Source organism: Ictalurus furcatus, chromosome 5 (assembly GCF_023375685.1).
Source record: "Ictalurus furcatus strain D&B chromosome 5, Billie_1.0, whole genome shotgun sequence".
In the NCBI taxonomy this organism is placed as follows: domain Eukaryota; kingdom Metazoa; phylum Chordata; class Actinopteri; order Siluriformes; family Ictaluridae; genus Ictalurus; species Ictalurus furcatus.
Window position 1 is genome coordinate 8,024,480 of NC_071259.1, and position 26,854 is coordinate 8,051,333.

At 39.4% G+C, this 26,854-nt stretch overlaps 1 protein-coding gene across 2 annotated transcripts; it reads left to right on the forward strand.

The window, feature by feature from the left end:
• Window positions 1-420: 420 nt before the first annotated feature.
• Window positions 421-22,263, forward strand: nr2c2 (nuclear receptor subfamily 2, group C, member 2). 2 transcript variants are annotated; one of them, XM_053624581.1, is made up of 15 exons: window positions 488-576; window positions 4,228-4,358; window positions 5,954-6,055; window positions 9,501-9,701; window positions 10,163-10,268; window positions 10,374-10,553; window positions 12,000-12,147; window positions 12,720-12,810; window positions 12,977-13,113; window positions 13,251-13,425; window positions 15,543-15,664; window positions 18,380-18,519; window positions 18,666-18,803; window positions 21,285-21,390; window positions 21,474-22,263. In XM_053624581.1, exons 2-15 carry the CDS (start codon window positions 4,299-4,301, stop codon window positions 21,646-21,648), a joined length of 1,881 nt encoding a protein of 626 aa, XP_053480556.1. In that variant the 5' UTR covers window positions 488-576; window positions 4,228-4,298; the 3' UTR covers window positions 21,649-22,263. The 2 variants fall into 2 exon arrangements, with proteins under 2 accessions (XP_053480557.1, XP_053480556.1); XM_053624582.1 differs by lacking the exon at window positions 4,228-4,358 and having other exon boundaries at window positions 421-576.
• The last annotated feature ends 4,591 nt before the right edge of the window (window positions 22,264-26,854 follow it).

Here is a 26,854-nt window from a genome sequence, read left to right on the forward strand (position 1 = left end):
ATACTGACTACGATATTGCATTAGCAGTAATTCAGAATTTGGTAGTTTCCTTTCTACCAGCTGGTAAAGATGGTCTACCAGTCTGATGGTCTGTGTTTTGGCAGCTGGATCTTTCAGCAGGGAATGCTTTTTTTTGTAGTTTAATGTATTTGGTGGTTTGTTTCATGTACCGACATTTCTTACAGGCATTACATCACGGTCCCGACGTCAACTGATAACAACGATAACAAATGAGAGCACCGGAGGTTATTACACGGGGTCACGGGTAGAGCACTACTCCGACATGATTGTTTATTACACGCACAGCGGTATTAAACTGCATGTGGAGATCCACCAATCAGCGCGCGTCTGAGGAGGCAGACGGGATGACGTCAGTCCCGTCTGGTCGTCGTGGCTGGTGCGCGCGAGCGGAGAGGAAAAGGGGGGCAGAGCGAGCGCGCGACAGGGAGGAAGAGGAAAAAACTCCCAGCAGGCCGAAACGGGGTCACGAACTATGACCTTTCACAGGAGAAAAACAATAACAAATCATTTGTTTTAACCGTAACGACTGTAAAACTACGTTCACTAACTTCGCAGGTAAGCCGAATATTTTTTAAAATTTGTTTCCCGCGACCATGAACGGTGCTTAAAACCGGCAAGATAAAAAGCGTTTTTCTCTTGTTTAGCTGCTCGGGGAAGGAGCCCGGCTCCGAGGCTTAACGGCAGGCCGTGCCGTGCTGTCAGACCGCACATTTATATTATCCACCGACTGCAAGAAAAAAGCGCGTGTCGGTCACTTTTAGCCATTTCCACACACATTTCTCAGCAGCTGTCAATTTACAAACAAGCACTCATGCAGATTGTGGTGGGGTTTATACGAAAAATGCGCGCGACAAAGAGGACCGAGAATTAGCCTGCTAGCTAGTAGGCTAACTGTATTGGTGTGCTGCTGAACCCGACTGTTCTTATCGTTCATTTCCTACCCGTATTTCGACAAACCCAGATTTCTGCAGTATTATTGGCTATTACAAACTATCCGCCGATTGGACAGTCTTGTAGCCAATCAAAATGCAGGAGTTTGCAAAACACTGACCAATCATGTCACACGGGGCGGGATTTGTCGCAATATGGGTGGGGGAATGAGGCGACCCTTTTACCTTTGCCATCTCGGGACAGTGGGTGTTTTTTCCCCCCTCCCGGTCTGAATATATAGGACACACGAATCAGTTTATAATCTAATAGACGTTGCATGAATTAATCCCTGACGATAGACAACAACAACAGATGTTTGAAATTGATTTGAAGAAGCCGCATGTAGTACTCGATTGTCCTTATTTTGGCTTTCCGCCAGATTCTCCATTTTGAGAGGAGTTTGAGGATTTCTGTAGCTTGTTTGCTGTTATAGTACAGATTGAGTCAGCGGTTTAAAATAAAACAACACCTAATGAACTTTTAAAAAATAGATTCAAGGGCAAGGTTTGCTTTAAAACCGCGTTTGAGACTCCGTAGATGCTCTGCGACGTCATTTTAAGTTCAGTAGCTGAGTGAAGGATGCAGTGTTCAAGAGCAGCAGGAACATTAAGTCATTAGGACTGATTACTTGTGTGGGTTCAAATATAATATGTCGCCTTTTAAAATGACAGTTTGCTGTTGTATACAAGGGCATCATCACGTACTGTACTTTTAAAATGATGTCATGTACCCTTAAAATAATATTCTGTACCCTTAATATAATGCACTGTACCTTTAAAATTCTTTGTGCCTTCAAAATAATGTCTTATATCCATAAAGTGATTGAATATTGATGTGTAATGAATCAGTCTGACCCTGGAGGTCAGATCATTGGTGGCAGTAATTTTTTTTCATTCAATTTGTATGCAAAATCAAACATTAAAAGCACTACAGATTTACTAAATGGTGAGTGTGCAAGCGTGCTGTCTGTGCTTTTGCCCATAATGCACCCTCAGTGAAGTGCACATAATTTCACCATTAATTCGGTTGTTCTTCCTTGAATGGTTAAAAAATATCATTTTGTTGACATTTGTTATTTGCTACATTTAGTTTAAAGTTGTTTCATAATGTTATAGGGAAAGTGCTGTACAGCAAGTACATTTTATGTAGGGCTTTTCATGGACCCATTAGGTCTGAGCTGACTTTGGTGCTTGGACCTCTAAATATAATAACTTTGGTAATGGTGAGAAAGAAAAGAAGCATACAAACAAAGAAACAAACATTAATAAATCTGTGCTTCATGGACCCCTCAGGGTCCTCACGCTCTGGTATAGTGTGCCAGCTTAAAGGTACAGTTTGCAATTTTGCTGCAATTTCTACGTGTTTCTAGATCCAAAATAATCTGAGAGTCATGTGAAAAAATAAGTACACCCCATGGAAGTGGTTGGCATTTTTGACATATTTGGACAAGCAACCATTTGATCATGTTTGAAACAGTGCCTATTAGTGACGTTGATATACTTGAACAAAACCACAAGGAAAATGAGCTTTTTCAATCATTTATTCTACAGAAATATCAATAGATGTGATATTCTTCTGTGGAAAAAGTAAGTACACCCTTGGCCTCAGAAGCTAGTATTGCCCTCTTTAACAGAAATAACTTCTTGTAGGCGTTTTGCATAATTGTCCACCAGGCTTCCATGCAATATTTTTTCAGTTGCAAGATGTTGAGGGTTTTCTTGCATGTATTGCCTGTTTCAAATGCCCCCACAACATTTCAATAGTATTCAAATCCGGGCCTTGACTAGGTCAATCCATAACCCACCATTTCTTCTTTTTGAGCCATTCCTTGGTGGATTTGCTAGTGTGCTTAGGATCATTATCCTGTTGAAAGGTCCACTTTCGGTTCAACTTCAACCTTTGAACAAATGGCCTCACATTATCCTCAAGCACTCTGTGATATGATGCAGAATTTGTAGTTGAATCATTGAACGCAAGCTGTCCAGTCCCTGAAGCAGCGAAGCAACCCCAAACCATAACATTTCCACCACCATACTTCACAGTTGGTATGAGGTGCTTCCCCTGAAATGCTGTCTTTGGTCTGGACCAAACATGTCTGCTGTTACTGTGGCCAAACAACTGTATCTTTGATTCATCTGTCCAGAGCACATTATTCCAAAAGGCCTGGTCTTTGCATATATGCTCATTGGCAAACTGTAGTCTTGCAAAGGCTTTTTCCTGGCACGCTTCCCATGCAGGTCAAATTTGTGCAATCTCTTTCTGATTGTAGAAGCATGCACTTTAACACCAGCAGTTGACTTAGACGTACTAGCAGGTCCTGTGATTAAATTTTGGGGTTCTTGGAGACTTCTTTTTGCATCAGACGGTCTGCTCTTTGGCTGAATTTGCTGGAACGGCCAGTCCTGGACAAATTGGCAGTCGTTTGAAATCTGCGCCATTTGTAGATTATTTTCCTTACAGTGGAATGATGTATTTCAAATAATTTGGGGATCTTTTTAAATCTCTTGCCAGACTCATAGGCATCCACAACTTTTTTTGTGAAGGCCTTACAGAGCTCTTTAGATCTTGGCATTGTGACACCACACACCTCAATAACAAAGGGAACACCGGACAATAGATATAAGAGGGGAATAAAAAAGACAAGTTCCACCTGCACTCCCTAAGCAGGTTCTAATGACTGGCACCCAATCCTGAACGCCTGATTCTAATTTCAAGGTGTGATGATTAACGTAGGGGTGTACTCACTTTTTCCATGTGAATGATCTGGGGGTTTTTTTGTTAATGTAAATTGTGACAATTACTACAAAGTGTTGATTTTATGTGTCGTTTGATAGAGTGCATCACCTTCTATTAATAGACACTGTTTCAAAGAGGATGTAATGTTTCCTTATCCAAATATGTCAAAAATGCCAACAGTTTCAATGGGGTGTACTTATTTTTTCACATGACTGTATGTAATTTCAAAGATATCTTAGAAAACTATCATTTGCAATATTGCTATTGGTCTTGGTATCTTATTAATCTTAATGACCATCTTTTCCTTACTTATAAATAGTTATATGCACAATGTATTGTTTATACTTACCCAACTATTGGGTAAAAAAATACTGGTGCTGAAGAAAGCTTTAATATGCTGACGAAACCTTTAAATGGTGTACTGTGAGCATGCTAACCAATGTCAGATGTTCCAGTGAGTGTTTCTGTGTACATAGCTGTATGAGTGCAGTGTACTCTTTGTCACATCATGGTCTGATGTGTTGTTCATGTGGTGCGCAGGTCCAGCTTGTTATAACAGATGCAGCAGTGGCCTTGCTCCAGTAAGACACTGCTAATGCCCTTTAATCAGCATGACAACCAACCTGGAGATGCTGGCTCAGCAGATAGTGACCACTGAGCAGGTAGCCGAGGTGAGCAACCTTTGTGTAAATCCGAGAGCAAAACTGCGTGAGACACGAGCCTCTGTTTAAAGTGTGTCTTAATCAGTATTGTCCCATCTTGTAACTTCTTGAAATAGAAGATTTGAATAAGAAGTCACCAGTGTTTCCAAATTTTTCACTTTCCACCGCATGTGTAGCTTATGTGCAACTACCAATTCCTAGAAATGTTTAAAATATAGGAGACTACAAAATCATTACACTCTAGCACTATTAGGATGAACAAAAAAAATCTGATTAATCCTGTCCCCTCCAGCAGAAATTTTGATCAATCCCACCCCCGGCCAAAAAGTTTTGATCAATCCCTCTCGCTCCAGCAGAAAGTTTGACCAATTCCATTTGTATTAGCAGTAAGGTTGACTAATCCTGCTCCGTCCATCAGAACGTCTGACCAATCACGTTTATTCTAGAAGGAAGTTAGAATGCCTTTTGCTCCAGCAGAAAGTATGACTTATCCCACCCCTCCAGTAGAAAGTTTGATAAGTCCTGCAGAAATGTTTATCCTTTACGCCTGCGCCGGCAGAAAGTATGACCAATCCTGTTCTTTCCAGCAGAAAATTGGATCAATCCCACCACCTCCAGCCAAAAAAGTTTGATCAGTACCTCTCACTCCAGCAGAAAGTTTGGAGTCATCCAATCATGTTTATTCTAGTAGAAAGTTTGATCAGTTCCTACAGCTCCAGCAGAGAGTTTGAGCAATAACCCCCCCCCCCATCCCCCCAGCACATATTTTTACTAATTGCTCTCTCTCTCCAGCAAAAAAAAGTTTGACTAATCTTGTTTGTTCCAGTAGAAAGTTTGATCAGTCCCACCTGCTCTAGCAGAAAGTTTAATCAATGCCAGCTGCTCTAGCAGAGGGTTTGATGAATCCCTTCCAAGTTAACGAATGTGCCGTTTCTTTATCCTGTGAGCTTCATATCTCACAGCCTGTTCCCATCCACATGAGAGTGCTCTTGTGACTTCTTTTGTTGGGTTCCGTGGGATTTCAGTCTTAGTGCACTACTCTATTACAACTCTATCTACAGGTGCAATTGTAATAGATTTTGCAGAGTATATTTGTAATAGTAGGAGAGACATTAGTGTTTAAGGGCAGATGGGCCTGTCGGATCAACCAGACACATGATCTGCTTTGTTGCAATATTTCCTCTTTAAACTGTCTCAGAAATCATGCTTGTTCCTGGGTATAAGTTATGAAAGTGGTTTCCAACCTATCAAGGAAACGGTGCTCCGAGAATCCACACGCCAGAAGCCAACGAAACCATGACTGGTATTTGACTGTTTAACATTTGACGTGACATTTAAAATATGATTTATTTTAAATTTGAAGGAAAAAAAATTCTTTGGGAAAATACGTATTCTTCTACCTTGTGTGAAAGTCACCAGGGTGTGTTTACACGGCTCTTTGTGACTCTTTGTATTGCACGACTGGTCTCCATGGAAACACGGCACTTGACCCGCAAAGGACGAGTTTAACGAGAGGACATCTTGCCCCCATTCTCTAATTTGCTCTGTGTGTGTGATATGCACGTTGTGATTTAAATGTCTAAGTGTGTTTGTGTGCCTTGCAGACGCAGGCATCTCCTACAGACAGTCCGGTGATGAGTGCTTCTCCACAGCGCATTCAGATCATCTCCACTGACTCCTCCGTCACCGCGCCACAGAGGATACAGGTACATGACTTTTATTTAGACGACACAAACATACATGCGTCACATTTGTAGTTAATATAAATAAAACGAGTTTCATGTTTCCTGGAAAATCTGGAAATGTGTAGACTTGTATTCAGCTTATGGGAGGAACATGGGTGGAAATGGTTAAAATGTCAGGGAAATATTAGTAAAGTGCTGGAAAAGTAGAAGTGTAAAAATGGGCTTTTAGGTAAATGAAATGACATGGTTTGGTATATTTCCATCTTAGCTCGTATATTTTTTGTAAGATTGGAGGAAGTCACCGGACGTCCTGTAGTAGAGCCGAAAGAAACTGTCCGTAGGTCAGTGACTTCAGTTTTCCTCTGCTGTGGCCAATCGCATGCATTCATTTAAATTATTTACCTGGAGGGAGCTAATCAGACCAGAGAGAGCTAGAGAGGGCTTTTATTTCATTTACTCTTTCTGCTCTGATTAATGCAGTGACGACATGACTTGCTCAAAAAAGCAATGCGATGCAAACCGAATTGCATAACAGCATGCATTTATTCCTCGCTTCACGTTCCGAACAGTCGTGTTCCCTCTGTTCTGAGTAGAGGTGTGCATCGGGACAGAAATAGTCACCGAAACATGCTTCAAATATGAAGCTTGTGGCGCAAAGAAAGGTCACGTTCATTAACAAGGGAACGTTCAGGGGAATGTGTGGCATTCGGAACGTGTGGCGTTTTAATGCGACACATTTCCTGCATTCATTCAGTTCATCTTTGGTAAATGCTTTACCCTGATCACATCCACAAAGGGTTAAATGACTGTTTAAAATGCATTTGTTTATATTTTTGGAAATAGAACCAACTACAATCCACTGCAAGGTATGCTGCAAGGTAAGTTTGAAGAGGTAACATGAAGTGCCACTAGGAAACAAAATATAACAACTTCAAATTGTCTTATTTATAGTCATGAACGAATTACTTGTGGTTAAGCAAAAAAAAGGGATGGGGCTTGTTAGTCGCTTATCAGACCTTTTGTAAGCAAAGCATTTTACGTTGTTGGGCCTTCACAAATGTTAGTTGAATACCCTTTCCCCATAGAGTTAGTTTTAGCTAAATGTATTTGTTTTACCTTCATCTTACCAGGAGAATCCCACCACGGTAGAACCTCTTTCAGAAAGGAGAGCTAATTAAGAGACTGCAGAATCGGAAATTTGACCCCAATCGAAGCTTTGGTTAGTCTGTTTGATTATTTTGGTGTGGGATTTAATGAAACTAATGAAAGCTTAACCAGCACACTGGTGTGTTACAGTGAGTCAGAGTGTAATAATTCATTCAAACGTGTGATCAAATGATAATTGGTTGATGTGAGGGTTCTATAAGCGTCTGTATGTGTGATTCAAGTTAGTCAGTAAGGAGTAATTACGCGCTGTATTACTGATTTTAAGAGTTTTCATGTTCTCCCCGTGCTTCGGAGGTTTCCTCCAGGTACTCCGGTTTCCTCCCCAAGTCCAAAGACATGCGTTGTAGGCTGATTGGCATTAGCAAATTGTCTGTAATGTGTGAATGTGTGTGCGATTGTGCCCTGCGATGAGTTGGAGGGGATGGGTCCCTTGCCTTGTGCCCTGAGTTCCTTGGGATAGGCTCCAGTCTCCCCCGTGACCATGTGAAGGATAAGCGGTATAGAAAATGAATGAATGGATGGAATGACTGCTGGATCTTGGTGATTTATAAATGATTTATATGCTATTACATATTAAATTAAGTTAAATTAGATTAAATCAGTAAATAGCAGCGATTTTGGACAAGTGTCTTGGTGTTTCTCAGATTAGTGTTCCCTTTTTCACTTTTGGGGTTAACCAGACTTCAAAATGCTATAACTTAACTTCTAGTTGAGATACAGCAGGAAAAAATACTTCAGTTCAGGTGTACTATAGTCTGTAGTTTTCAGCGTGATATATATTTGAAAATGTCAAAATTTCACCATGTGAAGGGTTTTCCCAGGCTGCCACACATACTGTATGGTGCTGTATGTAAAGTATTTGCCCCCATCCTGATTCTTCTGTTTTTATGTATATCTTATACTAAATTGTTTCAGAAATTAAAACAAAATCTAAGATAAAACAAAATCTAAGATAAAACAAAGGCAACCTGAGTAAACACAATATAATTTTTTAAAAATGATAATCTATTGAGGCAACAAAGATATCCAATACCAACTGGGCCTGTGTGAAAATGTATTTACCCCCCGTAGTTACTGATTCCCTGAATCTATGAAACTGAATTCATAATGGGGTTTAGCTGGACTAGAGGCAACCAGGCCTGATTACTGCAAACCCTGTTCAATCAAATCATGACTGAAATAGAACTTTTTCAACACATGAAGTGTTGTTGAACACTTCAACAACACTTGGGAAAGTGTTGGGAAGGGTTACAAAGCTATTTCAAAGACTCTGGGACTCCACAGTGAGCATCATTATCTCCAAATGGAAAAACTCAAAAGTGGCCGACCTTCCAAAATTCATCTTGCACTACTCATCCAGGAAGTCACAGAAGAGCCAAGGACAACATCAAAGGAACTACAGGCCTCTCTTGCATTAATAAAGGTCACTGTTCATGACTCCACTATTAGAAAGACACTGGGCAAAAATGGCATCCATGGAAGCGTGGCGAGGTGAAAACCACTGCTAACCCAGAAGAACATTAAGGCTCGTCTGAATTTTTCCAAAACACACCTTGATGATCCTCAAACCTTCTGGGAGAATGTTCTGTGGATTGATGAGTCAAAAGAGGAACTGTTTGAAAGACAGGGGTACCGTTACATCTGGCATAAGCCAAACACAGAATTCCATAAAAAGAACATCATAAATACAGTCAAGCATGGTGGTAGCTGTGTGATGGTGTGGGGAAGCTTTGCTGCTTCAGGGCCTGGGCAACTTGCATTCATTGAGAGAAATATGAATTCTGCTTTCTATCAGAAAATCCTAAAGGAGAATGTATGGTCTTCATTTCGTAAGTTAAAACTTAAGCGCAACTGGATTAGTCCTAGAAGTAAGTGAGAGAACGATCTCCAGTTATTGGAAGCGTCTGGTTGCAGTTATTGCTGCTAAAGGTGGCACAACCAGATTTTAATTTTAAGGGGGCAATTGTTTTTTCACATGGGTGATAGGTGTTGGATAACGTTTTTTGCTTCAGTACAATAAATAAATAAATAAATAAATAAACACCCTAGTGTGTGTTTACTCAGGTTACCTTTGTTTTATGTTTCTATTTCATTTGAAGATCTAAAACTATTTAGCATGAGAGACACACAAAAACAGAAGAAATACTTTTTCACAGCGCTGTATGTCTTGGAAAATGTCTCAAATGAATTCCTAAAATGTAGTAGCACTCTGTTCTATGCACATAATAGCTCTAATCGGCGTTGCACTGAAGAATGAATCTGATCATACTAATAGCATGCATCTGATCCTCCTTCTCAGATTGTGACAGATCAGCAGACAGGACAGAAGATCCAGATTGTGACGGCTGTGGATCCGGTCAGCGTGCCCAAGCAGCAGTTTATCCTGGCTGCTCATGATGGAACACCAACAGGCAAAGTCATCCTGGCGTCCCCCAACAACCCCAGCACTAAACAGCTCATCTTCACCACAGCAGACAGCCTGGTACCTGGTCGAATACAGGTACACACAGTAACACAGTGTGTAGTACATACCTGTTTGTCAGAATCAATGGAAAATGACCAATCCAGTACTACCAACAAGATATTGTTTGGGTTGTGAATTATTTGTAGCACAGCAGTGACTCTGACATGATGGAGGCATGGTAATGTTCTGGTACAAGTGTATTGGGACTGCAGTATTTCTGGGGTTTTTAAACATCTCAGTGTCTCTGCTGCCTCTGGTTCAGTCGTACCAGCACCACACACACACACTGCCATGTCACTAGCATGTCAGTAGTCACTGCTGTGCTGAGAATAATCCATTACACAAATAATATCTGGTCAGAAGTGGTCAGTTTATAATAATTAATGTATACCAACCGTTCCTGTCTATAACTAATAATCTGGTAACTCAGTATAGGTGTTAAGTGTGATGATGTGTTGAACAAAGATGGTGACATTTCCCCTTGTGTGGTGGTGCAGTTTGTCACAGATGCAGTCTCGGTAGAGAGGATTCTGGGTAAAGGTGGGGAGGTGGGCCGACCGCAGCCTGTCGAGTACTGCGTTGTGTGTGGAGACAAAGCCTCGGGTAAAAACAAATACAAATTTACAAGAACAACTTACATACTCTTGCAAGTTTACTTACATCGGAAGAATACATTTAATACGTGTGTGTGGGTGTGTGTGTGGTTAGGGAGGCACTATGGAGCTGTTAGCTGTGAGGGCTGCAAGGGCTTCTTCAAGCGAAGTGTCAGGAAGAGTCTGACCTACAGTTGCCGCAGCAACCAAGACTGTGTGGTCAATAAGCACCACCGCAACCGCTGCCAGTTCTGCCGCCTCAGGAAGTGCCTTGAGATGGGCATGAAGATGGAGTGTGGGTGTTTTTTTCTTTACACATACTTGCACTTTCCTTAGATTTGCTTCCACCTGAAACATACTGACTTAAAGCTACACACAAGTGTATGAAAAGTCCCAGCTGAACTGAGGAATTACCCCTGCTGTGTGTTTTTTGATTGATCGTTTGATCGTTTGAAGTGATCTGCTAATGTGTGTGTGTGTGTGTGTGTGTGTGTGTGTGTGTGTGTGTGTGTAGCGTGTATGAATGAATACTATGATTACTTAGAACAGCACTGGCTCAGACTCACTTATTACAAAAACATATACGTCACTGAGCACTTTATTAGGAACAGTATACTAAGACTATACTATACGATAGGGCCTCCCTTTGCTCTCAAATGAGCCTCAATTTTTCATGGCATGGATTCCATAAGATGTTAAAGATATTCTGGTCCATGTTGACATGATGGCATCATGCAATTCCTGCAGATTTTTCACGTACTCTTTCATACTGCGAATCCCCCGCGAACCCTGAACTCATTGCCATGTTCATAAACCAGTTTGAGAAGACTTTTGCTTTGTGACATGGTGTGTTGTCATGCTTGAAGTAGCCATTAGAAAATGGATAAATTATGGCCATGAAGGGATGCATATGGTCAGCAACAATACTCAAATAGTACTCAAGTGAGGATTGATTGGTATTAATGGGCCCAAAGTGTACCAAGAAAACATTCCCCACAGCATTACACCACCTCCACCTGCCTGGACTGTTGACACAAGGCAGGTTGGGTCCATGGATTCATCTTGGTGCCAAATTCTGACCCTACCATCTGTGAGCCTGAGAAGAAATCGAGATTCATCAGACCAGACTACGTTTTTCCAGTCTTCAACTGTCTAGTTTTGGCGAGTCTGTGCCTACTGTAGCCTCAGCTTTCTGTTCTTGGCTGAACCCGACATGATTTTTTGTTGCAGCCTATCCGGCTCAAGTGTTGGTTGTCTGAGTGCTTATCTGAGTTATTGTCGCCTTTCTGTTAGCTCAAAACAGATTGGCCATTCTCATCAACAAGGTGCTTCCGTCCACAGAACTGCCACTCACTGGATGTTTTTTCTTTATTGCACCATTTTGAGTAAACTCTAGAGAGTGCTGTACGTGAAAATCCCAAGAGATCAGCAGTTATAGAAATACTCAAACCAGCCCGTCTGGCACAAGCAGTTATGCCACTGTCAAAATCGCTGAGCTCACATTTTTGCCCATTCTGATGGTTGATGTAAACATTACCTGAAGCTGCTGGCCCATGTGTGTGTGATTTTTATGCATTGCACTGCTGCTACACAATTGGCTGCTTAGATAATTGCATGAATGAGTACGTATACAGGTGTTCCTAATAAAGTGTTCGTTGAGAGTGTGTGTGTGTGTGTGTGTGTGTGTGTATTCTGTTGAAGTAGTTGACCTGCTTCTGTGTGCTTGTGTGTGATAATGCAGCTGTGCAGAGTGAGAGAAAGCCATTAGACCTGCCCAGAGAAAAACCTGTTAACTGTGCTGCCTCAACTGAGAAGATCTACATCCGAAAAGATTTGCGAAGTCCCCTAATAGCAACGCCAACTTTCATCACAGACAAAGATGGCACACGGTAACACACACTGACTTCTAAACTTGTGTGAAACACAAAGACATACTTTGTCTCATGGTCCATTTCGTACCAACACCGGTACCACAGTACCACCACCCAAAAAGTCACAAACTTCAGAATCTACACATAGCACAAAGTACAAAACAAATATTCTACATACAAGATACATGTTTTTATTTATTATACCCGCCTATTCCGTGTGTGGAGTTGCTTAAAGAAAGTTAGCATTAGCTCTTGTCATTTTCTTGCAATTCCAAGATGGTTGTTTTGTAATTTAGTTATCATTTCAACAATAACAGTAACTCTCCTACATCTTTTTATTTTATTTTTTATTTTATTGTAATAAAAGGTTTCTAATGCATGGTGTAAATTTAATAACTATGAAGGTTTTCATCTCTGCTGGTTCAAAGTCAAATTGACCGATGCATGTTTTCATATCTTTAAGCTCTTTATTTGGATTGTAGAGCTCCATGATAGCATAATAGCAACGATTTTGTGTCTTATCTTAGTCACTGTTCTTAGGAATTTCTCATACTCTGATTGGTTGTTTAAATGGTACATCATTTTGGTAGCTCTGGTTTATTGGACCCCGGGATGCTGGTGAACATCCAACAGCCTGTTATCCAAGCCGATGGCACGTTACTCTTAGCAACAGACACCAAGGTAACATCTTTTTCAATACAGTCTTTTTATAGATGGGTATTTTTATGTACCTGTAATCATGGATACCAGTGTGCTAATTGGTCAGATCTTATTAGGTCAGGTCTTAGCTTGGGTTAACTTGTATAATTTGTATGAATTAATGATGATGATTTGATTTGACCTTTAGACAGAGACCGGTCATGGGGATTTAGGCACACTGGCCAATGTGGTGACATCATTAGCCAGTCTTAGCGAATCACTCAATAACGGGGACGGGGACATTTCAGCCAGCCAGCAGGAGGAGTCTGTCAGTGAAATCACACGGTACTGATTGACACGGTGTGTGTGTGTGAGTGGGAGAGAAAGAGTGAGTGAGAGAGATCATGTTTGTACTGTTAAGGCATATACTGACAGTATGTATTAATGTTTGTCCTGAAATGACTGTATATGTGTGCACACAGTGCCTTTGACACTCTGGCCAAAGCATTAAACCCTAATGAGGAGGGGGAGGGGCAGAGCCTGTCGGAGGCGGAGTGTGTGGGTGGAGCAACTATACAGGTCATCAGCAGAGATCAGGTCACGCCTCTTATAGAAGTGGAAGGCCCTCTGCTCACGGACACACACGTCAACTTTAAGGTGCGTCTCTAAACACAAGTAAAATATTGCTGCCATGTGTTATGTGTTTATAAACTGTTAATTACTGAACTATGTTCGTTAAAAGGCTTAATAAATGAACAACAATGGCTACTCATGAACCAAACCTGAGATTATTAGAGCATGGTACCATTATTATTTCTTGCATTACTATCATCCACATAGAGAGCTATTCTTAGATAAACATGGACCAAATGGTGTCCAAGCAACACCATCCATACAGTGCAGAAGAACAAAAAAAAGGAAGAGAGTTCAAGCAAAATGAGAAAAGAAAAAAAAAGTCTAATGGTTTGGGGGGAAAAAAGTAACCGTGTAAAGTAAGGTAAAAAATAAAAAGACAATAATATGTTTGCAAATGTATAACTATATACAGTGCTGTGAAAAAATATTTGCCCCATCCTGATTTCTGTTTTCTGTTTCTGATCTCATATACCAAAATGTTGCAGAAATTAAAAGAAAATCTAAGATACTACAAAGGCAATCTGATTAAACACAAAATACAGTTTTTAACTGATTATGTTATTTATTGAAGCAAATACCAGCTGGGCCAATACCAGCTGTGCCTGTGTGAAAATGTATTTGCCCACGTAGTTACTAATTCCCCAAATCTATGAAACTGTATTCACAAAGGGGTTCAGCTGGACTAGGCACAACCAGGCCTGATTACTGCAAACCCTGTTCAATCAAATCAACACTAAAATATAACTTTTTCAACCACATGAAGTTGGTTAAAAGCACTTACCCAGTAACACACTATGCCAAAGTTGAAAGTAATTCCAGAAATGATTGGGAGTGGACTAGTCAAAGTCCTAATCAATTGAGATGCTGTGACAGGACCTTAAACGGGCAGTTCATGCTAGAAAACCCTCCAGTGCTTCTGAACTAAAGCAGTTCTGCAAAGAAGAGTGGGCCAGAATTCCCCCACAGTGTTCTGAAAGACTGATCTCCAGTTATCTGAAGTGTTTGGTTGCAGTTATTGCTGCTAAAGGTTGGGTTTTTAACGTAAAGATTTTACGTTTAAGCGGGCAATTAGTATTTCATATGGGTGATAGGTGTTGGAGATATATAATATTGCTTCAATAAAAAAATTCCAACTGTATTATGTTTACTCAGGTTGCCTTTGTTTTATGTTGTATTTTGTCTGAAGATCTAAAACAGGAGGGGACAAAGACTTTTTCACAGCACTGTACCCATTAAACCAAATTAGCTGTGATAGAAATTTTGCCCTAAAATTTTACTGGTTGCATGACTGATTACTGATTCTATGACTGGTTTATACTTTTGCGTGTGCGTATTTGTGAACACGTCAGATTTTTTACCATAATTGCATGTAACCTGAACATGAAAAGCTGAGAGTGAATGCAGAAGAGGTGAAGCAATATACCACGTTGTTTGTTATCTATTAGAAGCACGCAGGTGGAGAACAGTTTGTAATTTTTGTAGATTTTTTTTCCCACCGAAAAAGAAGAGTCAAAGACGAGTGTGGATATTGCATAATAAAAGAAAATATACAGTATAATAAGCCCCTCCTGCATACCATTACTGACACAGTTCTTCTACATATTTTACTAACAAACGTTTACCTTAACTACCCCAACACTTTAACTCACTAACTAACATAAACCTAAACACTATTTTTAGCTTGTTAAATATAATTTAATATTGCTAAACATGTACATTTTATTTTAATATATAGTGTAAATATAGCTTTGTATGAACATTTCATGCCCACGCTGATGAGCAGAGCTGCAGCTTGACACCTCTCTCTCTCTCTCTCTCTCTCTCTCTCTCTGTGTCTTTATTTATCTTGCTATACATCAGCACTTCCTGGCTTCTTCATGCTTATTATAGTGCTGCATTGGTCTGATGCCATGTTTGCTATCAGTAGGGAAAGTAGGGTCACAACGATTGTCTCGTCACAATGATTCCACATAAGCAACCAGACACAGAGTGATAAACGCATAACCCAATAACCCCACACTTACTCTATATATCAAGACGCAAATGCGCTTAAACGTACAAGTGTAAACCAGCCTGAACCAAACAGTTCAGAAAGGAAGAGTGTACGAATCTCTGTCTCTGTGTCCTTCCCTCTCTAGCTGACAATGCCCAGTCCGATGCCTGAGTATCTGAATGTCCATTATATTTGCGAGTCTGCGTCCCGTCTGCTGTTTCTCTCCATGCACTGGGCACGCTCCATCCCAGCCTTCCTAGCTCTTGGGTGAGAGTCACTGTATGTTTTTGGCTCCTTTCAGAAATGGCATTAACATCCATATTGAGTGATCAGATTACAAGTGGACAGCAGATAGTATGTCGTACATTATTAAAAAAACAAAAAACATTGCACGCTATAAAAGAACACAAAGTGCCATGCTCATCAGTGGTTGATGTAGTGCTCAAAGGGAGCTGATGACAAAGTTCTGGCAGTGGGAGAAATTTTTGGTTAAGTGTAACCGCTGCTATGATGCTTGTCTAAAAGCCAACAATAGCAGGACGGCATAGTATGCCGCCGTACTCATGGGACAGCTGGAAATAATGTAGTGGTGATGGTGAAACATAAAGGAAACATGTTAATAGACATAAAAAAAAAAAACCTTATTACCTCAAACTGACGTTAAGGAATGTTTCTGTTTATGCAGTCTTGTTTTCTGTATGAGCCCAGATCATACTGATTTATGACGTAAGCAGAATGTACAGTGGTGTGAAAAAGTATTTCTTCTGTTTTTGTGTGTATCTCATACTAAATCATTTCAGAAATTAAAACAAAATCTAAGATAACACAAAGGCAACCACAAAAGACAGTTTTCACATGGTAATGTTATTTATTGAAGCAAAAACGTTATCCAATACCAACTGGGCCTGTGTGAAAATGTTTTTGCCCCTGTAGTTACTGATTCCCCAAATCTATGAAACTGCATTCATAATGGGGTTCAACTGGACTAGATGCAACCAGGCCTGATTACTGCAAACCCTGTTCAATCATATCAGCACTTAAATATAACTTTTTCAACAGCATGAAGTTGGTTAAAAGCACTTACCCAGTAACCCAGAATTTTGCCAAAGCACACCTCAAACCTTTTGGGAGAATACTCTATTGATTGAGGAGTTGAAAGTGGAACTGTTTGGAAGACGGGGGTACCGTTACATCTGGCATAAACTAAACCCCGAATTCCAAAAAAAAAACATTATACCTACGGTCAAGCATGGTGGTGGAAGTGTGATGATGTGGGTATGCTTTGCTGCCTGGGCAACTTGCAATAATTGAGGGAAATATGAATTCTGCTCTCTACCAGAAAATAAGTTCAGTCCGTAAGTTGAAACTCAAGCGCAACTGGATTATGCAGCAAGACAATGATCCAAAGCATAGGAGTAAATCCACCTCTGAATTGCTCAAAAAAAGCTAAATTAAAGTTTTGGAGTGGACTAGTCAAAGTGCTGACTTGAACTATTGGAGATGCCATGGCAGGATCTTAAACAGGCAATTCATGTTCAAAAACTCTCCAATATGGCTGAACTAAAACAGTTCTGCATAGACGAGTGTGCCAGAATTCCACCAGTGCCGTGAAAGACTGATTGCCAGTTATCAGAAGCATTTGGTTGCAGTTATTGCTGCCAATAACTGCAAAGTGGAACAACCAGCTTTAAAGTTTAAGGAGACAATTAGATTTTCCCATGGGTAATATCCATCCATCCATCCATCCTCTATACTGCTTATCCTTTCTTCAGGGTCATGGGGAAACCTGGAGCCTATCCCAGGGAACAAGGTGGGGTACAACCTGGACAGGGTGCCAGTCCATCGCAGGGCACAATCACATACACATTCACACACCCATTCATACACTACGGACACTTTAGACATGCCAATCAGCCTACCGTGCATGTTTTTGGACTGGGGTAGGAAACCGGAGTACCCGGAGGAAACCCCCGCAGCACGGGGAGAACATGCAAACTCTGCACACACAGGGCCACGATGGGAATCAAACCCCCGACCCTGGCGGTGTGAGGCAAACGTCCTAACCACTGAGCCACCGTGCACCCTCCATGGGTAATATGCGTTGGATAATTATTATTTTTTTTGCTTCAATTAAAAAAAAAACTGGTACTGTTTGTTTACTTAGGTTGCCTTTGTTTTATGTTGTATTTCATTTGAAAATCTAAAACTATTTTAGTATAAGATATACTAAAAACAGAAGAAATCAGAATGGGGAAAATACTTTTTAACAGCACTGTAGTAATTTTCTTTAATTCAGGGCTTTTTGTTAGACGAGCTTTGTTGTAGAATCTGATGCGATGAAGACATATTATCTCACAGTCTGTTATAGAACTGTATGTACTCTGTGTACTGAGATGACCTCATTTTTAGCCCTGTCAATCACTAACAACTACTCGGACAATGAAGCACCAGCACATCTTGCCACAGTGAAGAGGTGGGCGACAGTCAAACCAAACGTAACTGAGACAAGGGCCAGTTTAATAAATATAATATTGATATTGTGATCAATTATGTCACAATTAATTTTTCTGAGATATCACAGGTATGGTGATACATTTTTTGAACTGTTATCTAACTAATTTTTATTCAGTTATTTTCTAACTTTTCTAGCTCATTTTTGTTTAAAACAATTACAGACTTTGATTCGATGCTAAATATGTCAAGAAATTTTGTTTTATCTAATCGTAGAATTTATCATAAGCATTAATTGTTTCCCTTTTCAGTTTTAATGAATATATTCACCTAGTTGTTTACTGTAGAAATGTCTCAATGTATCATGATATATTTTTGTCATATCGCCCAGCCCTAACAAACGCCACCTTAACAACAAACAAGCCAGTGTAAACATCAGTCATTGTGTATAATTGTGCACTCTTGATGGGCCCATGCATTTCACTCTTGAGCATGTGTCTCTATATATGTATCTGCATTTGTGTGTTGTAGGCAGGAGTGTAACACATCTCTGGTACGGGCATGCTGGAATGAGTTGTTCACTCTCGGTCTGGCGCAGTGTGCTCAGGTCATGAGCCTCTCCACCATCCTGGCTGCCATCGTCAACCATCTGCAGAGCAGCATACATGAGGGTATGTCAGCTCTATAATGCCCCAAGTGGAGAAGGAGCTTGTGGTTTAAAAGGAAAAATTGGTTGTTACAGATTAGTCATTTTTTGGTGGAGAAATGTGACAGTCCTTAATGTTCCAGTAACTAATCACTCCATTATTACTTAAAGACAAGCTGTCTGGGGAACGAGTGAAGTTGGTGATGGAGCACATCTGGAAGCTGCAGGAGTTCTGTAACAGCATGGCCAAGCTGGAGACGGACGGCTATGAGTATGCCTACTTGAAAGCCATCGTCCTCTTCAGTCCAGGTAAACACATGTTCCTGACACTCTTCCTACAACTGGTATTTTAGATCATGCTTATTTTCCGCATTTTTATTGTCTGTTTATGTTAGATAGCTTTATATACACTGCATATAATAAGTCTACACACCCCTGTTAAAAAAGCAGGTTTTTGTGATGTAAAAATGAAAAAAAGATAAATCATATCACAACAATTCCACCTTTAATAACCTTAAAACTTACAACCTGGACAATGCCATTGAAAACCAAACTGACACATTTCAGAGAAAAAAGGTTTTATTTTATTTTAATCTTTAATAACCTAGTTGCATAAGTGTGCACACCCCTAAACTAATACTTTGTTGAAGCAACCTTTGAATTTACTACAACACTCTTGGCAATATTTTCCCACTCTTTCTTGCAAAAACATTCTAGACAGTACTGTATGTTTACAGACTGAACAGTTGCTACTCTTGATTATGATTGGTGAGGAATTTTTTAATAAAGAAGTTTGAATTAAACCCACCTTGTAGCATTAGCATTATTATTAATTTACTCCATGCGAAGCCGCTGTCTCTACACGAGCAGGTGCAAGTTCAGGTCATTTTGCGGGATCAATAAAAGATGGCGGTTGTGCGATCGGGAAGTTGAAGCAGATGATGTACAGAGTTACTTTCCTCATCACAATGGCTCTTTGCAGTATTTCCACACTTGTTCGGTTGACTGAGGTGATGAAAAGCAGTGTGAAAGTAACTGTTGCTCGGTGTAGATGCATTTTGGACTTCCTGTAGTTTTTATCCCGATTGTATTATACAACTCTGAACAGGTCACTCACACTGGTGCGAATAAATATTTATTCACAGTCGCACAAATACTTTTCAGTCACAAATGCAAGTGAAATGGTCGCACTGTAAAGCCCTGAGTTTTTTTCCCGTTCAGCGTGATGACATTTAATGTCCCCAACAACCTCTTCAGTGCCATTTAGCGTCATGTTAATGTCATGATTTCTCCTCGCGCAAAGCGAAACTGGCAGCTCGAGCGCTAAAATGCTATTTCCGTTTCGGGGTTTTGGCACTACAAAATGACGTCATCCCTGCGCCGCTCTATGGTGATCAGCTGTAAGTGTAGAAAGCGCTTGATTTGATCTGCAGCGGAGTTTTCTATTAGCGGAGGACGAACTTTAAACGTTAATATCGCAGTCGATCATGTTCATTTATTCGTGGGCAGTCAAAATCGTAATTGCGATCGATATCCGATTAATTGTGCAGCCCTAGGCTCTGGCTAGGTCATTCAAAACATCGATCTTCTTTTGGTGAAGCCATTCCTTAGTTGATTTGGATTGTCATTAATTTGTCATTGTTGTGCTGAAAGGTGACATTCCTTTTCATCTTCAGCTTACTAGAAGACACCTGAAGGTTTTACACTAAAATTGAATAGTATTTGTAGCTATTCATGATTCCCACCATCTTGATCAAAGCCTGATTTCTGGCTGAAGAAAAGCAACCCTACAGCAGGGTGCTGCCACCACCGTGCTTCACTATGCATATGGTGTTCTTTTGGTGATGTGCCTTTTTTTTTTTTTTTGCCTCAAACATACCTTTTGGAATTATTATACCTTTTTGGAATTGTTCTCATCAGACCATAACACATTTGCCACATGGTTTGGGGTGATTTAGTTGTGCTTGGATGTTTTTTGTGAGTAAATCCTACAGAAACAGCTGGTCTTTATTTAGGATTAATCAGAATAATTTCATTGATGACAGCTGTATGATAAATAGTTTTGAACATGAGATTGAATGTGATTGGTTCATTCTGAACACAGCCTCATCCCAAATTTTTAAAAGGGTGTGCACATTTATGCAACCATGTTATTGTAACTTTTTTTATTTTTCCTATTTTTCCCTAAAATATTTCTGATTGTTGTTCACATAATGTTTATATGTTGTAATTTCACATTGAGAGTGGAAAAAGTTCTGACATGATTTTATCTTGGAAATTTATTTATTTTTTACTTTACAGAAACATGTGATTTTATATAATTAGCTGCTGACTGAATGACATTTCAGTGGGCAGAATTTCTGTTAATCTCATTTGAAATATATACTTGACTTTATTATTGAATAAAAGAATAAAACTGTGTAGGAAACACATATAGCAATAACTATTCCAAAGCCATGAAATTGAATTAAAAACCAATTTAATATTATACATATTTCATAGTTTTCTAAAGTTTATCCCACATAGCAATGTCTCTTCCTTATTTAAACTGCTCAATTGTTATGTAAGGAGACATTCCGTCCTGAAGTGTTTTATTCCTCTTATACACAAGCAAATATTTTACTTTTTATTCATTTATATCTACATTTAGTGGCATGGAATGTCTGCAAAACAAGTTAGGGATAAATAGTCATTCGCTCACTGCTATCTTGGAAGTTAATAAGACAAAAAAAAAATGCTTGTCGTATTACCAAGCAACACAAAGTTTAAACTCCACCTTCTTTCTACAAGACCACCCAGGCCTGAACAGCAGCAGCCAGATCGAGAAGTTTCAGGAGAAAGCGCAGATGGAGCTGCAGGATTATGTACAGAAGACTTATCCAGATGACACTTACAGGTCCGTACTTTGATCTTCGCTTAGCTCACCTCTCTGCTCTTACTCTTTTCTTTATTAATTGCTTCCTCTGTTTGAATTGGCAGACTGGCGCGAACCCTGATGCGTCTGCCAGCGCTGCGTCTGATGAGCTCCAGCATAACAGAAGAACTTTTCTTTACCGGGCTGATTGGAAACGTGCCCATTGACAGCATCATCCCGTACATCCTCAAAATGGAGACCGCCGACTACAATAGCCAAATCAGTGGTCCTACTGCATGACTCCAGAGTGGCCTGTTTTGAGCTACAGGTGCAGACTGAAATCCTACAATCTCCCGTCATCACTTGCCTTCATTGCAAAGCAATGCAAAAGTTAGGACCATCGTTTTCTTTTTCTTTATCCCCCCTTGCGTCGAGCATTTCATTTTCCTAACAAAGAGCCGTAACAGTGATACCGTCTGACTGAATGTTACTTAATATGGTTTGCATTTTAGTTCTCTAAGAGTCATGCACCATGGGACTTTGAGTTTTGAAACTCAATATTGTTTTCATTTTCTGAAAATGAAAAAAAAAATATTATTCAACAAGCTATTTTTAAGCACTTGTTTTCCAGTCAGAAACGTGCTGGCTAAGGGGAAAACGTATCATACACACGCTTTTTGTATTATTTAAGATCAGTGTATTAAGGATTTGACTCCTCCTCATGCAACTGTAGTAGAAGTGTAATGTTAATGAGTCTGTGTTCACCTATGATCCTGAAAATAACCTCATCTTGAATTCTTATGCAAGAGATGCATGGGTCTCTCTGTGACCCTGGGTCCTAATCTAGGACCTTTTTTCTGCCTTCCGTAGTGTATTGAATATTCCTACATTTATTTATATATATATGTGTGTGTGTGTGTGTGTGTATGTGTATATATATATGTATATATATATGTATGTGTATATATATATATATATATATATATATATATATATATATATATATATATATATATATATATATATATATATAAAAAGATATATAGCCTCTTGCATAAATATCCTGATAAACAGGCACTATTATTTCTAGGATCAATTTCCCGGACATGCATTAAGCCTAGCGCTGCACTAAATTGCAATGTCATGGGTGATCCATTATTTTTAAGTTTAAGCCACAGTTTAGGCTTAATGTACAATGGCTATAAAAAGTCAACACAACCCTGTTAGAATGGCAGGTTTTTGCGGTGTAAAAAATGAAGTCATTACAGAACCTTTATCACCTTTATTGTGAATTGCAACATATAAAAATCAAGGGACAAACACCCAGTGTTTAAGAGAAAGAAAAAAAAAAAACTTCCAATACCCAGTGTGTATAAGTGTGCACATCCTTTTATAATTGTGAATGTGGCAGTGTTCAAAATCAACCAATCACATTCAAACTCCTGTTAAATACTAATTAGTGTACACCTGCCATCAGTTAAAATGATGGATTACCCATAAATAAAATACAGCTGTTACAATAGGATTTTTCTGACTGGAAAAGCCATGGGCCTCAAAGAGCTTACAAAGCAGCTACAGGATCTCGTTGTTGAATAATATCAATCAGGGAGGGTTACCAAAAAAAAAATCCAAGGCATTGGATATACCATGGAACACTGTAAAAACAATAATCCACAAGTGGAGACAATATGGCACAACAGTGACATTACTAAGAACAGGACGTCCCTCTAAAAGTGATGAGAAGATCAGGAGAAAACTGGTCAGCGAGGCTGCTGAGGCCTACAGCAACATTAAAAGAATTGCAGCAATTTCTGGAAAGTACTGGTTGCTCCCTACATGTGACAACAATCTCCCAAATTCTTCATATGTCTGGGCTATGGGCTAGGGTGGCAAGACGGCCTTATTTTTAACAAATAAATAAATAAAACATCCAAGCCTGGCTACAGTAGAAAGAAATCTCTTAAAACAATGTGGAATAATATGTTATGGTCTGATGAGACCAAAGTTGGACTTTTTTGCTATAATACCAAAAGATATGTTTGGCACAAAAAAAACAAAACAAAACACGGCACATTATGAAAAGGACCGCATCCAAACAGTGAGCATGGGGCGGCAACATCATACTTTGGGGCTGTTTTTCTTCAGCTGGAACTGGGAATTTTAATCAGGGTGGAGGGAATAATAAATAGTTTCAGATACTAGACAATTTTGGCTCAAAAACGTAAGGCTTCTGCTAAAACACTTCAGAAGAACAAAGGAATGGCTTCACCAAAATAAGATCAAGGTTTTGGAAGTCCAGATCTAACTCTGCCAATCTGACAGAGTTAGAATGCTTTTGCAAGGAAGCATAGCAAAAATATTGCCGAGTCAAGATGTGCCAAACTGTCTGACTCTTTACCCAAAACAATTGAAAGCCATGATAAAATCTAAGGGCGCTTCAACTAAGTGTTAGTTTAGGGGTGTGCATACTTATGCAACCAGGTTAATGTACTTTATTTTTTATTTTTCCCACCCTAAAATGATTCTCATTGTTTTTCACTTTCATATATAGGCTGCAATTTCACAATAAAGGTCGGTTTCATTTATTTATTTATTTTTGAACATCACAAAAACCTGCTATTTTAACAGGGGTGTGTAGATCATACAAATACCTGATTATATGTGAGCTCTGAATCCATGACTGCTATGCCCTTGGTATTGATTTACAAAACAACACCTCTGCTGTTCAGACAATCAGCATATAAACGGATGATGCATTCATCCTGGATATCACGTTTTCATCAGTTATTCCAATTATAATATTTCCTCCATCCTTCTACCTTTTTGTATTTATTTGAACGATTCCTCATTATATATATCGGTTCCACTCTTTTCCGTTAATCCGTAATATTTTTATTTTAGTCTCATGTTTATAGCACGATCTAAGATCACTCCTAGGAATTCTGATAGGTGACTGCGGTAAATAATGTAGTGAGCTCCGTTGTACCAGCAGGTTTCACACAGTTAGTATTCCATTATCATTATGTTTTAACTTATTCATTATAAACAAGCCGTTGTGGCTCAGTGTTTTCTGCCATATGAAATCATGACAGCTGTCTTCTGTGAAACGTACTCAAAGTACAATCATGCACTTATGAATATTATATGAAAGTGTGAAATACACCTATTTACCATTTTTAGGGTGAGCTTCAAAATATAAGGAGATGAATATCTACATACCGGAAATATGTATATGTACTGTATAAAAGCCTACCTAAATATTTGGGTTTAAAACCCATCCAGACTGTTTTTAATCGCTGTTGTGATATTATGTTCAATGAGATTTATACTACATGTAATTTCATTAAAATGAATGCATGTCTATTTTAAACCGTTTTATTTTCTCTGGCAACAAAATGTTAAACTTTGTTTTTGTATATAATGCATGGAATAGTTAATGCATTTTATTAAATGCTGTACCAAGATGGCGTATAAATGTTGTGGCGTAGAAATACATATTTATCTGCCAGAGACTAAAAGTAAGCAAGTAATCTTTTTTTTTTCTTTCTTTTTTTTTTTTTTGACTTTAACTCATTTATGTAAATTGCAGAGAAACTAATGACCTCAGTGTCTTGTCAACAAAAGCCTTTTTTAAAAATATACATGTATAAACAAGTTGTCTTGGATGTGTCCTTTTTAATTCTAAAAAGACTAACTAATGTAACGTAACTGACAGGTATCAAATCATTTGTGACGAGTTACTGCACTTTATATATGGATTTACGCTGTCAAGTTTAGATTGCTTATGTATGTTTTTTTTTTAATGCTGTCATTTCATACTGATGCTCATAACTAAAGAAAAATTTAAAGTAAAAGAAAACAAGCCAACATAAATCCATAAATGAAGACAAAAATAAAACCAGTAATTCAATTAAAGTGCACCTATTATGGTTTTTCAAATATTACCTTTCATGTAGTGTTATGTTGCTGTTTGTGAATGTAAAAAGTCTGCAAAGTTTCAAAAATCAAAGCACATGACAAACGGTGTTATTGACTCCCAAAAGAAGGAAGCGATTCTGAACAGCTGAAACAAGTCGATTAGTAATTCTAGACTTACTTACTGTATTAACCTACGTAGGTTTGTAACAAAAAGCCCCGCCTCTGGTCTTCATTGGCTGTTTGCAAACAGAAGGAGCTGAAACTCGTTATGGTAGTGGGCGTTTCCGTTTTGAAACACGCTGACAGCGGTAGACCAATCAGACAGCCAACCAACCAAACAGACTGCGACATCTGACCAATCAGAGAAGAGTATGCTCTCTGAAAGGAGGAGTTTAGAATGAATCCTTTAGAACGGATCATTTAACGAGTCATTTGTGACACTGGGGGAAAAAATGTAATGCTGCAATTTAAATTATGAGCACATTAAATTTTTTTCTGACTTTGGATGCATGCAAGTCTAGTGCATGAGACCTTTAAAACAAAATTGGGCATGTTTAAATACCATAACAGGTGTGCTTTAATAATGCTGCTGCATAAAAAGAGGACGGGCTACAATGACTCGGCATGTAAGTTGGTTCAATTTGCCACAACATCATCTTTTGATGCTGTGCAACACTTCATTCGAGCCAGCACTAAGTAACTGATAAGTGACCGGTGACTGTGTGACCGCTACATCTCAAGCTGCAGTGTGCCATATACTCCTATTCCTGGATACTCTATTCCCATGATTCATACCCTCCTGCTTTTCCAAAATGGCATTGGGGAGTTCGCTTTGGTGTCTGAGACAGTTTGAATTTTGCTTATGCTGTTCAATATTATGCATTTTAATTGGCTTAGACGCGAGTCAAAATAACTTCCACTTCTTTCTTCTGCGAATGCTGTTTACTTGTCATTTTAGTATTGTGAGCTTTGCCTTTTATGGAATTTTTGTGGGCATCACCAAATGCAAATAAGCTGTGCCATGTATGCATCTGTATGCATGTACGCATTCATCAACATACAAAGGAAATTTCCAAAACTTTTGTGGAACCGACAGGAAATTCGCCAGTGAATACATTTTTTATTAATTAAAAAATGAAATGTACTCTTTATTGGTGGGCACGGTGGCTTAGTGCTTAGCACGTTTGTCTCCAGCGTTGGGGGTTTGATTCTCACCTCCGCCCTGTGTGCGTAGAGTTTGTATGCTCTCCCTGTGCATTGGGAGCTTCCTCCAGGTACTCTGGTTTCCAGTTCAAAGACATGCACTGTAGGCTGATTGGCATCTCTAAATTGTCCGTGGTGTGTGAATGGGGGTGTGAGTGTGTGTGTGCGACTGTGTCTGGGGTGTGTCCCCTGCTTTGTGCCCTGAGTCCCCTGCGATAGGCTCCAGGCTCTCCTGCAATCCTGTGAAGGATAAACGGTACAGAACATGTATGGATGAAATGTACTCTTCATTGGACGGGGGCACAGGCACCCCATCCAGGGTACCCCCCTGAGGTGATCAAAGCCAGACAACGGTTGTACCACCTGTGACTGCTCAGGAGATTCA

Excerpts from the sequence above, each read along its gene's own strand:
- nr2c2 (XM_053624581.1), top strand. The coding sequence starts at position 4,299 with ATGACAACCAACCTGGAGATGCTGGCTCAGCAGATAGTGACCACTGAG. Across the intron at positions 10,554-11,999 it reads GATGGGCATGAAGATGGAGT|CTGTGCAGAGTGAGAGAAAG; the intron begins GTGGGTGTTTTT and ends GTGATAATGCAG. Across the intron at positions 18,804-21,284 it reads CATCGTCCTCTTCAGTCCAG|ACCACCCAGGCCTGAACAGC; the intron begins GTAAACACATGT and ends TCTTTCTACAAG.